The sequence below is a fragment of the Oncorhynchus mykiss genome, chromosome 10 (genome assembly GCF_057628025.1).
Source record: "Oncorhynchus mykiss isolate SJ-2025 chromosome 10, ASM5762802v1, whole genome shotgun sequence".
Lineage (NCBI taxonomy): Eukaryota > Metazoa > Chordata > Actinopteri > Salmoniformes > Salmonidae > Oncorhynchus > Oncorhynchus mykiss.
In genome coordinates, this window is record NC_143031.1 from 4,683,858 (window position 1) to 4,699,477 (window position 15,620).

The 15,620-nt window shown below is 43.5% G+C and overlaps 1 protein-coding gene and 1 long non-coding RNA gene across 3 annotated transcripts in view; one reads left to right on the forward strand and one right to left on the reverse strand.

Annotated features, from left to right (window-relative positions):
- The window catches only part of LOC149979914 (uncharacterized), a 131,635-nt gene extending 116,348 nt beyond the window's left edge, over positions 1-15,287 (forward strand). Inside the window, exon 6 of the long non-coding RNA XR_016484079.1 lies at positions 14,219-15,287. This is a non-coding gene — a long non-coding RNA (uncharacterized LOC149979914). The remainder of the gene's footprint in view (positions 1-14,218) is intronic.
- On the reverse strand, positions 1,548-14,343 carry LOC110533267 (arachidonate 5-lipoxygenase-activating protein). 2 transcript variants are annotated; one of them, XM_036989529.2, is made up of 5 exons: positions 14,209-14,343; positions 12,787-12,868; positions 4,818-4,888; positions 2,290-2,371; positions 1,548-1,978 (listed from the first exon to the last, which is right to left on the reverse strand). In XM_036989529.2, exons 1-5 carry the CDS (start codon positions 14,276-14,278, stop codon positions 1,816-1,818), a joined length of 468 nt encoding a protein of 155 aa, XP_036845424.1. In that variant the 5' UTR covers positions 14,279-14,343; the 3' UTR covers positions 1,548-1,815. The 2 variants fall into 2 exon arrangements, with proteins under 2 accessions (XP_036845424.1, XP_090044913.1); XM_090188787.1 differs by lacking the exons at positions 12,787-12,868; positions 14,209-14,343 and adding an exon at positions 12,165-12,490.
- Positions 15,288-15,620: the final 333 nt, after the last annotated feature.

The window sequence follows — 15,620 nt, forward strand, 5'->3', positions numbered from 1 at the left end:
GTCCATGTTTCAGGGGACAGCGACCCCTCTCAGTTGAAGTGGATAGATCTTGGTCCATGTTTCAGGGGACAGCGACCCCTCTCAGGTGAAGTGGATAGATCTTGGTCCATGTTTCAGGGGACAGCGACCCCTCTCAGTTGAAGTGGATAGATCTTGGTCCATGTTTCAGGGGACAGCGACCCCTCTCAGTTGAAGTGGATAGATCTTGGTCCATGTTTCAGGGGACAGCGACCCCTCTCAGTTGAAGTGGATAGATCTTGGTCCATGTTTCAGGGGACAGCGACCCCTCTCAGTTGAAGTGGATAGATCTTGGTCCATGTTTCAGGGGACAGCGACCCCTCTCAGTTGAAATTAAATGCTGGGAGCTCTGCTGCCTGATATACAACATTCAACCACTTGGAGATGCTGTTGTATCAGCAGACTGGAAAAGCATACGAGTGCACTAGGACATGGTCCGACCAAATTCACAAAGCGTCTCAGAGTATGAGTGCTGAACTAGGATCAGTTTAGCCTTTTAAATCATTATGAATTTGATTATATAGACAAGGGGGGGGGGGGGTGGACCTGATCCTAGATCAGCATTCATACTCAGATGCTGTGGAAGTGTCTTTGCAAGACTTACAATAAGTTGCTTTAAGAAGTTAAGAGCTAGAAGCGAGGCAGCCTTCTCTTGTCGGCGCCATTTTGTTTTGTGCGAACAGAGTGCCCCATGGTGGTTGGTGGGGTTATGGTATGGGCTGGCATAAGCTACGGACAACCAACACAATTCGTATTTTATCGATGGCAATTTGAATGCACAAAAAATAGCGTTAAGAGATCCTGTTGCCCATTGGGAGGCACATTGACCAACAGATGCATTCCCAGTCATGTGAAATCCATAGATTATGGCCTAATGAATTGATTTAAATTCACTGATTTCCTCATATGAACTGTAACTCAGTCAATTATTTTAAATGGTTGTCTTTTATATTTTCGTTCAGTATAGAAGTAAATGAATGTAAATGCTATTTCTCCACCCGGGACAGCCAGAAGAGGACTGGCCACCCCTCATAGCCTGGTTCCTCTCTAGGTTTCTTCCTAAGTTCCCGGCCTTTCTAGGGAGTTTTTCCTAGCCACCGTGCTTCTACACCTGCATTGCTTGCTGTTTGGGGTTTTAGGCTGAGTTTCTGTACAGCACTTTGAGATATCAGCTGATGTACGAAGGGCTTTATAAATACATTTAAATGATTGATTGACTATATGGTCTTTAGAGGAGTCCCTTTAGACCACATATGTTAAAGTAATTTCACGGAGTGCCGAGTGTCTGAAGGGTTTTCTCTCCTCCCTCGTACCTGATTGATGAATCAAGGTCGGTAATTAGTAAGGAACTTCTCTCACCTGGTTGTCTAGGGCTTAATTGAAAGGGGAGAAAAACGAAAAACCTGCAGACACGAGGTCCTCCATGGAACGAGTTGGACGGCCCTGGTGTAGACTGACTGTAGGAACGGTCCATAGGACAGTCAGTGGGATGATGTGTTGTCTTCATCACTAAATTGGAGTCTCTGTAGTGTTATTTGTATTGTTTTTTTTATTTATTTCCAGACTCAAATAAAAACGTTTTTTTTTTCTTTTTTTTTCGAAAAAATAAAACGTGAAATGATTGAGCACAGAAGAGGCCATTTTCACCACATTGAATCAACCATCTCATATACTGACTACCCATGATGCACGGCGCAAAGAACTGGACTTTATAGTCACTGCCATAGTACATCACACACACACACACAGACACACACACACACACACACACACACACACACACACACACACGCGTGTTCAGGGAATGAGGAGTAGAACGGAAGCTGCGGTGGTGATGGTCTCCACGGTGTCTTTAAAGTCGTTGCCAAAGTAACGCACCAGCAGGAGGTTGAAGATACCCACAATGCACATCAGGAACAGGAAGGACAGGACACGTTTCCCAAACATGTACCCTGGAGTGCTGTCAGACAGAACATACAATACAGTCAGTCAGTTACACACACACACACACACACACACACATAGACAGGTACACACACACACACACACACACACACACACATACACACACACACACACACACAGGTACACACACACAGGTACACACATACACACACACAGGTACACACACACAGGTACACACATACACACACACACACACAGGTACACACATACACACACACACACACACACACACACAGGTACAAACATACACACACACACACATACTTAGGTACACACACACACACAGGTACACACACACTCTCTCACCTCTGAGATGTCTGCCCCATATACCCAACAAAGTACTTCTGTCTGGCCACCAGGTAGACGAGCCCTGCGAAGGCAGCAGGAGCTGAACACACCAAGATCACAGTTAGAGTTAGTCAGGGAATCATACTAGATCACAGTTAGAGTTAGTTAGGGAATCATAGTAGATCACAGTTAGAGTTAGTTAGGGAATCATAGTAGATCACAATAGAGTTAGTCAGGGAATCATACTAGATCACAGTTAGTTAGGGAATCATACTAGATCACAATAGAGTTAGTTAGGGAATCATACTAGATCACAGTTAGAGTTAGTTAGGGAATCATACTAGATCATAATAGAGTTAGTTAGGGAATCATAGTAGATCACAATAGAGTTAGTCAGGGAATCATAGTAGATCACAGTTAGTTAGGGAATCATAATAGATCACAATAGAGTTAGTTAGGGAATCATACTAGATCACAATAGAGTTAGTTAGGGAATCATAGTAGATCACAGTTAGAGTTAGTTAGGGAATCATAGTAGATCACAATAGAGTTAGTCAGGGAATCATAGTAGATCACAGTTAGAGTTAGTTAGGGAATCATACTAGATCACAATAAAGTTAGTTAGGGAATCATACTAGATCACAGTTAGTTAGGGAATCATAATAGATCACAATAGAGTTAGTTAGGGAATCATACTAGATCACAATAGAGTTAGTTAGGGAATCATAGTAGATCACAGTTAGAGTTAGTTAGGGAATCATACTAGATCACAATAAAGTTAGTTAGGGAATCATAGTAGATCACAGTTAGAGTTAGTTAGGGAATCATACTAGATCACAATAAAGTTAGTTAGGGAATCATACTAGATCACAATAGAGTTAGTTAGGGAATCATAGTAGATCACAGTTAGAGTTAGTTAGGGAATCATAGTAGATCACAATAGAGTTAGTTAGGGAATCATAGTAGATCACAGTTAGAGTTAGTTAGGGAATCATAGTAGATCACAATAAAGTTAGTTAGGGAATCATACTAGATCACAGTTAGAGTTAGTTAGGGAATCATACTAGATCACAATAAAGTTAGTTAGGGAATCATACTAGATCACAATAGAGTTAGTTAGGGAATCATAGTAGATCACAGTTAGAGTTAGTTAGGGAATCATAGTAGATCACAATAGAGTTAGTTAGGGAATCATAGTAGATCACAGTTAGAGTTAGTTAGGGAATCATAGTAGATCACAATAGAGTTAGTTAGGGAATCATACCAGACCACAATAGAGTTAGTTAGGGAATCATACTAGATCACAATAGAGTTAGTTAGGGAATCATAGTAGATCACAATAGAGTTAGTTAGGGAATCATAGTAGATCACAGTTAGAGTTAGTTAGGGAATCATAGTAGATCACAATAGAGTTAGTTAGGGAATCATAGTAGATCACAATAGAGTTAGTTAGGGAATCATAGTAGATCACAGTTAGAGTTAGTTAGGGAATCATAGTAGATCACAATAGAGTTAGTTAGGGAATCATAGTAGATCACAATATAGTTAGTTAGGGAATCATACCAGACCACAATAGAGTTAGTTAGGGAATCATACTAGATCACAATAGAGTTAGTTAGGGAATCATAGTAGATCACAATAGAGTTAGTTAGGGAATCATAGTAGATCACAGTTAGAGTTAGTTAGGGAATCATAGTAGATCACAATAGAGTTAGTTAGGGAATCATACTAGATCACAATATAGTTAGTTAGTTAGGGAATCATAGTAGATCACAATAGAGTTAGTTAGGGAATCATACTAGATCACAATAGAGTTAGTTAGGGGATCATACTGGATCACAGTTAGAGTTAGTTAGGGAATCATAGTAGATCACAATAGAGTTAGTTAGGGAATCATAGTAGATCACAATAGAGTTAGTTAGGGAATCATAGTAGATCACAATAGAGTTAGTTAGGGAATCATAGTAGATCACAATAGAGTTAGTTAGGGAATCATAGTAGATCACAATAGAGTTAGTTAGGGAATCATAGTAGATCACAATAGAGTTAGTTAGGGAATCATAGTAGATCACAATAGAGTTAGTTAGGGAATCATACTAGATCACAATAGAGTTAGTTAGGGAATCATAGTAGATCACAATAGAGTTTGTCAGGGAATCATAGTAGATCACAATAGAGTTAGTCAGGGAATCATAGTAGATCACAATAGAGTTAGTCAGGGAATCATAGTAGATCACAATAGAGTTAGTCAGGGAATCATACTAGATCACAATAGAGTTAGTTAGGGAATCATAGTAGATAAAGAAACATACTGTCAATTCAATTTGTCAATTTTTTTATTTTTATTAACTTTTTTTTTTATGTGTGTGTGTGTGTGTGTGTGTGTGTATGTGTGTGTGTGTGTGTGTGTGTGTGTATGTGTGTGTGTGTATGTGTGTGTGTGTATGCATGCGTGTTAGGCTGGGTTTCTGTACAGCACTTTGAGATATCAGCTGATGTAAGAAGGGCTTTATAAATACATTTGATTTGATTTGTTAGTGATTTACCTTGGTTGAGACACAGCCCAGCACACCACAATACAGCCAGGAAGGTAGGGTATGAATCCATGCAGTTACGACTTGGTGGGGGGTTAACACACATAGAAACAGGAGAATCACATTAGGAAATAATTCTCACAGCGATGTATATTGTCCTTCACAAAGAAACCTAACAGAGTCAAGTAAAAGGAAACCACAATTGTCGTAACTGGACTGGTAACAGCTGAGGGGCGGATCCTAAACAGACACGTACGTTCAGTATTCGCTAAGTGACGTCAGAGGAAGTTACAGGATTCACCCCGTGTCTTATGTAGGAAATGATGTAAAAACAAAAACGATGCTGAAAATACCATTTGTTTTACAACCCAGACTGAGTCAACCTCAGATTGAGTCAAACCCAGACTGACTCAACCTCAGATTGAGTCAAACCCAGACTGACTCAACCTCAGATTGAGTCAAACCCAGACTGACTCAACCCAGACTGACTCAACCTCAGACTGAGTCAAACCCAGACTGACTCAACCTCAGATTGAGTCAAACCCAGACTGAGTCAACCTCAGATTGACTCAACCTCAGATTGAGTCAACCCAGACTGAGTCAACCTCAGATTGAGTCAAACCCAGACTGACTCAACCTCAGATTGAGTCAAACCCAGACTGACTCAACCTCAGATTGAGTCAAACCCAGACTGACTCAACCCAGACTGACTCAACCTCAGACTGAGTCAAACCCAGACTGACTCAACCTCAGATTGAGTCAAACCCAGACTGAGTCAACCTCAGACTGATTCAACCTCAGACTGAGTCAACCTCAGACTGACTCAACCTCAGACTGAGTCAAACCCAGACTGACTCAACCCAGACTGACTCAACCTCAGATTGAGGCACTGGGGTGAAGCCCTTTTTTTTACTACAAGAGAGCCGTTTCACATTAGTCTGTGGTGTGTGGTACGTGTAACATGCAGTGTTGTGGAACAATGATGAAATTGGACGCAATGAATGACAGAATACCACCCCCACCCCTCCCCTCTCACTGGGTCGGAGGGGTGAAGGGAGGGACGGGTGTTGCAGTAGAAAAACAGCCCCCCCCCCCCCAACCAAAAAAAATAAATAATAATAATAATAATTTCTGTGTGACACACAGAAAACTCAGTTGTATTCACTAGACACCTAACGGATGAAAACTGCCTCCAACGAAGAGGGACTGCCTGTACTTGTCCATTAAGAAACTCTTGTTTGTGTCGCAAAAACATTTTCCGGTTGCAAATTTTTTTTGCTGTAATGTGGACAACTGAATAAGGGAATGTTCCACTACTGATGCATCTTCGGAAGTTGAAGAGACTGGGGACGTGTCCCAATAGGCTGTAGAGACTGGGGACGTGTCCCAATAGGCTGTAGAGACTGGGGACGTGTCCCAATAGGCTGAAGAGACTGGGGACGTGTCCCAATAGGCTGTAGAGACTGGGGACGTGTCCCAATAGGCTGTAGAGACTGGGGACGTGTCCCAATAGGCTGTAGAGACTGGGGACGTGTCCCAATAGGCTGTAGAGACTGGGGACGTGTCCCAATAGGCTGTAGAGACTGGCGACGTGTCCCAATAGGCTGTAGAGACTAGGGGCGTGTTCCAATAGGCTGTAGAGACTGGGGGCATGTCCCAATAGGCTGTAGAGACTGGGGGCGTGTCCCAATAGGTTGAAGAGACTAGGGGCGTGTCCCAATAGGCTGTAGAGACTGGGGGTGTGTTCCAATAGGCTGTAGAGACTGGGGGCGTGTCCCAATAGACTGTAGAGACTGGGGACGTGTCCCAATATACAGTAGAGACTGGGGACATGTCCCAATAGGCTGTAGAGACTGGGGGCGTGTCCCAATAGGCTGTAGAGAAGGGGGACGTGTCCCAATAGGCTGTAGAGACTGGGGACGTGTCCCAATAGACAAGGATGCAGAGACTGGGAACGTGTCCCAATAGGCTGTAGAGACTGGGGGCGTGTCCCAATAGGCTGTAGACAGTCGGGACGTGTCCCAATAGGCTGTAGAGACTGGGGACGTGTCCCAATAGGCTGTAGAGACTGGGGACGTGTCCCAATAGGCTGTAGAGACTGGGGACGTGTCCCAATAGACTGCAGAGACTGGTAACGTGTCCCAATAGTCAAGGCTGTAGAGACTGGGGACGTGTCCCAATAGTCAAGGCTGTAGAGACTGGGGACGTGTCCCAATAGACTGTAGAGACTGGGGACGTGTCCCAATAGTCAAGGCTGTAGAGACTGGGGATGTGTCCCAATAGACTGCAGAGACTGGTAACGTGTCCCAATAGTCAAAGCTGTAGAGACTGGGGACGTGTCCCAATAGACTGTAGAGACTGGGGACGTGTCCCAATAGACTGTACAGACTGGCGACGTGTCCCAATAGACTGTAGAGACTGGGGACGTGTCCCAATAGTCAAGGCTGTAGAGACTGGGGACGTGTCCCAATAGACTGTAGAGACTGGGGACGTGTCCCAATAGTCAAAGCTGTAGAGACTGGGGACGTGTCCCAATAGACTGTAGAGACTGGGGACGTGTCCCAATAGACTGTAGAGACTGGGGACGTGTCCCAATAGACTGTAGAGACTGGGGACGTGTCCCAATAGACTGTAGAGACTGGCGACGTGTCCCAATAGACTGTAGAGACTGGGGACGTAAGACTCTTACACTGAAAGCAACATGGTGCTAATGTACTTTGTGTGTGTGTGTGTGTGTGTGTGTGTGTGTGTGTGTGTGTGTGTGTTGACATATGTATGACTTATGATGCTAACAAAACCATCTTAAATGAGTCCTCCCTACAGAGCAGAGACAGGATGTTGGTCCACTGCTTCCTTGCATAATACAAGAAGTACATCAGTGCAATAACGATGGCCTCCTGCTAACAAACTCAAGCAACATTTCTGAGTTTACCCTCTGTTTCTGCATCTCCCCTCCAGCCCCAGGGCAGTTCCACACAGTAAACAGAGTCTAGCCTCCCCTCCAGCTCCAGGGCAGTTCCACACAGTAAACACAGTCTAGCCTCCCCTACAGCTCCAGGGCATTTCCACACAGTAAACAGAGTCTAGCCTCCCCTACAGCTCCAGGGCAGTTCCACACAGTAAACGTTGTCTTTATTATCAGGTTAAGGCTTGTCTAGTATCAGGTTAAGGCTTGTCTCGTATCAGGTTATGGCTTGTCTCGTATCAGATTACGGCTTGTCTATTATCAGGTTACAGCTTGTCTAGTCTCAGGTTATAGCTTGGTACACAGGGGTAGTAGCGTTTATGTAAATGTAATAAGCTGTAAAGAAGCAGGGAAATAATGACTAGCAGGAGCCATTATTACACATCGCTACAATGATACCTCCTTGTAGAAGGTAGGTACTGCGGGTCTCGACAGAGATCATTGCGGCCCAGTCAGCATTTTTCATGCTGCGGTTGGGAGACAGAGAACTTTGGAATTATTTTTTTTTTTTTTTACGCAGATAATTTGGAAAGGGCCATCTTTCTGCTTTGTATTCGTTAGCTTTACCTATTGTGTTAAAAACACATATTTGTTGCATTATTCATAAAACTCAGAATTTGCTGCTTAAAGTGAAGTGGACTACTTCTCCTCTGATAGTTGGGTTTGGGAGATCAAGTGCACCTAGTAAAAATAGAAACGGCTCTTTTTCAGGAACCTGTCATTCAAAGATCATTCGTAAAAAAATCTAAATAACTTCACAGATTTTCATTGTAAAGGGTTTTAACACTGTTTCCCGTGCTTGTTCAATGAACCATAAACAATTAATGAACACACACCTGTGGAACGGTCGTTAAGACACTAACAGCTTACAGGCAATTAAGGTCACAGTTATGAAAACTTAGGATACTAAAGAGACCTTTCTACTGACTCTGAAAAACACTAAAAGAAAGATGCCCAGGGTCCCTGCTCATCTGTGTGAACCTGCCTTAGGCATGCTGCAAGGAGGCTTGAGGACTGCAGATGTGGCCAGTGCAATAAATTGCAATGTCTGTACTGTGAGACGCCTAAGACAGCGCTACAGGGAGACAGGACGGACAGCTGATCATCCTTTCAGTGGCAGACCACGTGTAACAACACCTGCACAGGATCGGTACATCCGAACATCACACCTGCGGGACAGGTACAGGATGGCAACAACAACTACCCGAGTTACACCAGGAACGCACAATCCCTCCATCAGTGCTCAGACTGTCCACAATAGGCTGAGAGAGGCTGGACTGAGGGCTTGTAGGCCTGTTGTAAGGCAGGTCCTCACCAGACATCACCGGCAACAACGTCGTCGCCTATGGGCACAAACCCACCGTCTCTACCAGACAGGACTGGCAAAAAGTGCTCTTCTCTGACGAGTTGCGGTTTTGTCTCACCAGGGGTGATTGTCGGATTTGCGTTTATCGTCGAAGGAATGAGCGTTACACCGAGGCCTGTACTCCGGAGCGGGATCGATTTGGCGGGGTGGAGGGTCCGTCATGGTCTGGGGCGGTGTGTCCCAGCATCATCGGACTGAGCTTGTTGTCACTGCAGGCAATCTCAATGCTGTGCGTTACAGGGAAGACATCCTCCTCCCTCATGTGGTACCCTTGCTGCAGGCTCATCCTGACATGACCCCTCCAGCATGACAATGCCAACAGCCATACTGCTCGTTCTGTGCGTGATTTCCTGCAAGACAGGAATGTCAGTGTTCTGCCATGGCCAGCGAAGAGCCCGGATCTCAATCCCATTGAGCACGTCTGGGACCTGTTGGATAGATCTTAATGGCCACCCATGAGCGTAAATGTCATCCCTATTCATCATATTAAGTTTGCATACTACACTTACACTTTTCTGTATTTCTTTAGCACGGTATTCTATAATATTAAGATTATTTATTATAATAAGGTATCCCACCTTGTTGCATCCTATTAATTGGATTTACATTTAGGGAACTCGTACACTTCTGTAACTTTCATTGAAGCTGCAAAAATGTAAACGTTCAACCTTAACATGTGATAACTATGCAACCGAACAGATGGACAGGAATGACATTTACTCTCATGGGTGGTTCAAAATAACTATCTGAAAGCCACGCCCCTGCTAAACTACGCCTCCAGTCTTCTGATCTGACCTGCTGGGTCATTATCTCAGTAACCCAGCATCAATAAACCAGCATCCAGCATCAATAACCCAGCACCGATAACCCAGCATCAATAACCCAGCACCAATAACCCAGCACCCAGCATCAGTAACCCAGCACCAATAACCCAGCACCAATAACCCAGCATCCAGCATCAGTAACCCAGCATCAATAACCCAGCACGATAACCCAGCACCAATAACCCAACACTGATAACTCAGCATCTATAACCCAACACCCAGCACCGATAACCCAGCACCAATAATCCAGCACCAATAACCCAACACCCATAACCCAGCATCAATAACCCAACACCCAGCACCAATAACCCAGCACCAATAACCCAGCACCAATAACCCAACACCCAGCACCAATAACCCAGCACCAATAACCCAACACCCAGCACAAATAACCCAGCATCAATAACCCAACACCCAGCACCAATAACCCAGCACCAATAACCCAACACCCAGCACAAATAACCCAGCATCAATAACCCAACACCCAGCACCAATAACCCAGCACCAATAACCCAACACCCAGCACAAATAACCCAGCACCAATAACCCAACACCCAGCACAAATAACCCAGCATCAATAACCCAACACCCAGCACCAATAACCCAGCACCAATAACCCAACACCCAGCACCAATAACCCAGCACCAATAACCCAACACCCAGCACCAATAACCCAGCACCAATAACCCAACACCCAGCACCAATAACCCAGCATCAATAACCCAACACCCAGCACCAATAACCCAGCACCAATAACCCAACACCCAGCACAAATAACCCAGCATCAATAACCCAACACCCAGCACCAATAACCCAGCACCAATAACCCAACACCCAGCACCAATAACCCAGCACCAATAACCCAACACCCAGCACAAATAACCCAGCACCAATAACCCAACACCCAGCACCAATATCCCAGCACCAATAACCCAACACCCAGCACAAATAACCCAGCACCAATAACCCAACACCCAGCACCAGGCTATATCCAATTAGCTAATCATCCTCCTAAAAGGTAAGCTATATGCTAATTGTCCTCCTAAAAGTTAAGCTATATGCTAATCGTCCTCCTAAAAGGTAAGCTATATGCTAATCGTCCTCCTAAAAGGTAAGCTATATGCTAATCGTCCTCCTAAAAGGTAAGGTATATCCTATATGCTAATCGACCTCCTATAAGGTAAGCTGTATTCTATATGCTAATCGTCCTCCTAAAAGGTTGGCTATATGCTAATCATCCTCCTAAAAGGTAGGCTATATCCTTCATGCTAATCGTCCTCCTAAAAGGTAGGCCATATCCTGCATGCTAATCATCCTCCCAAGGTAGGCTATATGCTAATCGTCTTCATAAAAGGTAGGCTATATGCTAATCGCCCTCCTAAAAGGTTGGTTATTTTCTGTATGCTAATCGTCCTCCTAAAAGGTAGGATATATCCTTTATGCTAATCGTCCTCTTAAGGTAGGCTATATGCTAATTGTCTTCATAAAATATAGACTATATGCTAATCGTCCTCCTAAGGTTGGCTATATGCTAATCATCCTCCTAAAAGGTAGGCTATATCCTTCATGCTAATCGTCCTCCTAAAAGGTAGGCCATATCCTGCATGCTAATCATCCTCCCAAGGTAGGCTATATGCTAATCGTCTTCATAAAAGGTAGGCTATATGCTAATCGCCCTCCTAAAAGGTTGGTTATTTTCTGTATGCTAATCGTCCTCCTAAAAGGTAGGATATATCCTTTATGCTAATCGTCCTCTTAAGGTAGGCTATATGCTAATTGTCTTCATAAAATATAGACTATATGCTAATCGTCCTCCTAAGGTAGGCTATATGCTAATCGTCCTCCAAAAAGGTTGGCTATATCCTAAATGCTAATAGTCCTTCTAAAAGGTAGGCCATATCCTGCATGCTAATCATAAAAGGTAGGCTATATCCTATATGCTAATAGTCCTCCTAAGGTAGGCTATATATATGCTAATCGTCTTCATAAAATGTAGGCTATATGCTAATCATCCTCCTGAAAGGTAGGCTATATCCTAAATGCTAATCGTCCTCCTGAAAGCGTAGCTCAAGAGAAAGTGCAAGTGTCCACTGTCATCATTCTTGCTGCTTGAAGCTCAGTATCCATACCTGGTAGATAAGTTAACCCACTGTTCCCCGGTAGGCCGTCATTGTAAATAAGAATTTGTTCTTTAACCGACTTACCTAGTTAAATGAAGGTTAAAGGTTCAATTTAAAACTTGAAAAAAATAGATCAGGTGCACGTGTAATTAGAGTTGGTCAACGGGCGGAGAAGCACGGCACAGTTATCTTTCAAAGGAAACGTACTTCCTAAATAAGATTAGGTTATAGTTTACCACATTGCCTGGAAAAAAATATTGATCACCCATACTTGTATCTGTCTGAAATCCGTCCAACTCCTCAAAGGTAGCCCATAAAACTACATTGACACAGCCCAGTTATACAGATAGTTAAAACATAATCACATGAGAATCTGCGACCATGACTAGCAAGTGAGCTGTGTCACATATGCCAAAAATAACGTTGCGTGACTGTGGTCGGGTTCGGGACCAGTTCGTTCCTACGGTTGCGGGTGGTTTATGAAAAGCTGAGTGTGCGTGCGGGCAGACCTCTACCTCTTTGTTATGACTTACTTAGTTCATATTGTAAATACACAGGGAAAGACTATCGTTGTGCATATAAGACTAAAATGGAGTGTATCGGATTTGAAAGTACAGAATAATCCGAAATGCTCTCAGACCAGGTTGTGTACATTGAACAGTTGAAGTGTGTGCATGCATGGTGTATGTGCTAGAAAGTCACTTACTTGGCGCAGGACACTCTCTCAAAAGCAGAAGTGTTGGCGTGGTGCTCTTTACCCTCCCTCTCTACCTTCGTTGCAAAGAAAGCTGGAAATCACACGACAGATTTAAAAAAAATTAAATAAAAAACCCACCAACGGTCAGAAATGTATACTTCATCATCGATCAGAGAAGCAAAGAAACATCGTTGATTATCAAGTGATATACAGCAAGCCCTATTATTCAACTGAAAGCATCATCTGAAAAGTTCAACGATGAATACGTTTTTATAGTATAAACAGACAGAGAACATGTCACCACTAATATCGACTGTTATTCTAAATCACACACAGTAGCTGGCTACTTTACAATAAGTCCTCCTCACGTCTATATTTATAAAGGTATCTATCTATCTCAATGAGACTTACTGGTTCAAATAAAATATATGTTGTAATTGATAAATAAAGTTGATTTATCCTCTCACTAACGATGACAATTTTGGTACTGTAACTACACCACAGTTATGTCGTGCTGAAACAGGAAAGGGCCTTCCCAAAACTGTTGCCACCAAGTTGGAAGCACAGAATCGTCTAGAATGTAATTTTATGCTGTAGCGTTAAGATTTCCCTTCACTGGAACTAAGGGGCCTGAACCATGAAAAACAGCCCCAGAACATTATTCCCCCTGCATCAACATGTACAGTTGTCACAATGCATTGGGGCAGGTAGCGTTCTCCTGGCATCTGCCAAACCCAGATTCGTCCGTCGGACTGCCAGATGGTGAAGCGTGATTCATTACCCCACAGAACGCGTTTCCACTGACCCAGAGTCCAATGGTGGTGAGCTTTACACCACTCCAGCCGAAGCTTGGCACTGCGCATGGTGATCTCAGGCTTGTGTGCGGCCATGGAAACACATTTCATGAAGCTCCCGACAAACAGTTATTGCGCTAATCTTGTTTCCATCGGTAGTGAGTGTTGCAACCGAGGACAGATGAATTTAACATGCTACGTACTTCAGAATTTGGCGGTCCCGTTCTGTGAGCTTGTGTGGACTACCTTTTCGTGGCTGAGCCGTTGTTGCTCCTAAATGTTTCCATTTCACAATAACAACACTTACAGTTGACCGGGGGACAGCTCTAGCAGGGCAGAAATTTGATGAACTGACTTGTGCCACGTTGAAAGTCACTGAGCTCTTTAGTACAGGCCATTCTATTGTCAATGTTTGTCTGTGGAGATTGCATGGCTGTGTGCTCAATTTTATACACCTGTCAGCAACAGCTGTGGCTGAAATAGCCGAATCCACTAATTTGAAGGGGTGTCCACATTCTTTTGTATATATAGTGTGTATTATTTATGTCAATGGCACCTCCTAGCTGAAATACAATAAAAACTCTCGTAAAAAATATATATATATTTGCATTTATATAAAGTTGATTAATTCTCTCACCATTCTGCAGGACACTGATGAGGGTGACGAGGACCAGGAGGAAGATGTGTTCTACCACTACGGACAGCATGACTCAGAATGGAGGGATGACGGAGGGAGAGATGGAGCGAGAGGGAGGACAGGATGTTTGAATATAAGGACGGACGAGGAGAGACAACAGTTATAACATCTCTCTCTCTCTCTCTCTCTCTCTCTCTCTCTCTCTCTCTCGCACTTCCTGTTACATAGTCTGTTTGTTTCCTCTATTTGGTTTATGGAAATACACTCAGAAATTCTTGCCTCACCCACTATGAAAAAGGTTTGCAGTCAGACAGCACAACACAGAGTACAGCACAACTCATTCAGACAGAGTACAGTAGAACTCAGACAGAGTACAGTAGAACTCATTCAGACAGAGTACAGTAGAACTCATTCAGACAGAGTACAGTAGAACTCAGACAGAGAACAGTAGAACTCAGACAGACAGAGTACAGTAGAACTCAGAAAGAGTACAGTAGAACTCATTCAGACAGAGTACAGTAGAACTCAGACAGAGAACAGTAGAACTCATTCAGACAGAGTACAGTAGAACTCAGAAAGAGTACAGTAGAACTCATTCAGACAGAGTACAGTAGAACTCATTCAGACAGAGTACAGTAGAACTCAGACAGAGAACAGTAGAACTCAAATCAAATGAAAATACTTTTCTGTTTGTCATAAACTTCGGAAACAGCTGGTGTTGAATAACAGTGAAATGCTTAGGCCAACTTATTGGTCCTTTTCAAACAATGAAGAGTTAATGTAAAGATAGATATATATAGTGTTCGCGGGGACCGACATGCCAATCAACCTGCTATCTGCCAATCACGGGAATGCCTGGAATGTTCTGATGCCGGGCATCCTGGCGGTTGGCGGAGTAGCGTGGAGGGGGCGGGGCATTGGAAGTTAAGGTTTAGTCTTTGTTCTTTCTCTTACGTCTGGGCTTCACAGGAGAAGGTCACGCTTGGTTTGTGGGGTATCTTTCATTTATTTGGCGTGGGCTACGGCCAAACAGTAGCCTGTGTAAAGTTGGTTTAATAAACTGTCAATTCGTAACTCAATCCTCTGTCTGGACAATTGTTCCTTTATGATCTAGTCAGGTCATTCCAATATATATATATATAAATAATTACAGTGTCCTGAAAACAGCGTTTTTTTTACTGCAGTAATTTCGCAGTAGATTCATAATCAATCCGTCATATGTATCGGTAGTACAGCATTTACTGTGATGCGGTCTCTGCAGAGACCAGGGCATTCACACTGCATTCAATGGAGAGAGACGCTATGCTACTCGCCTCATGTCATGAATATGAAAACTCCAGACAACTGCGCTATTAAGTTTTTTTTATCTCAAAGTTGTCGGAACGTCACGTGTCCTACTTATACCAGTACAC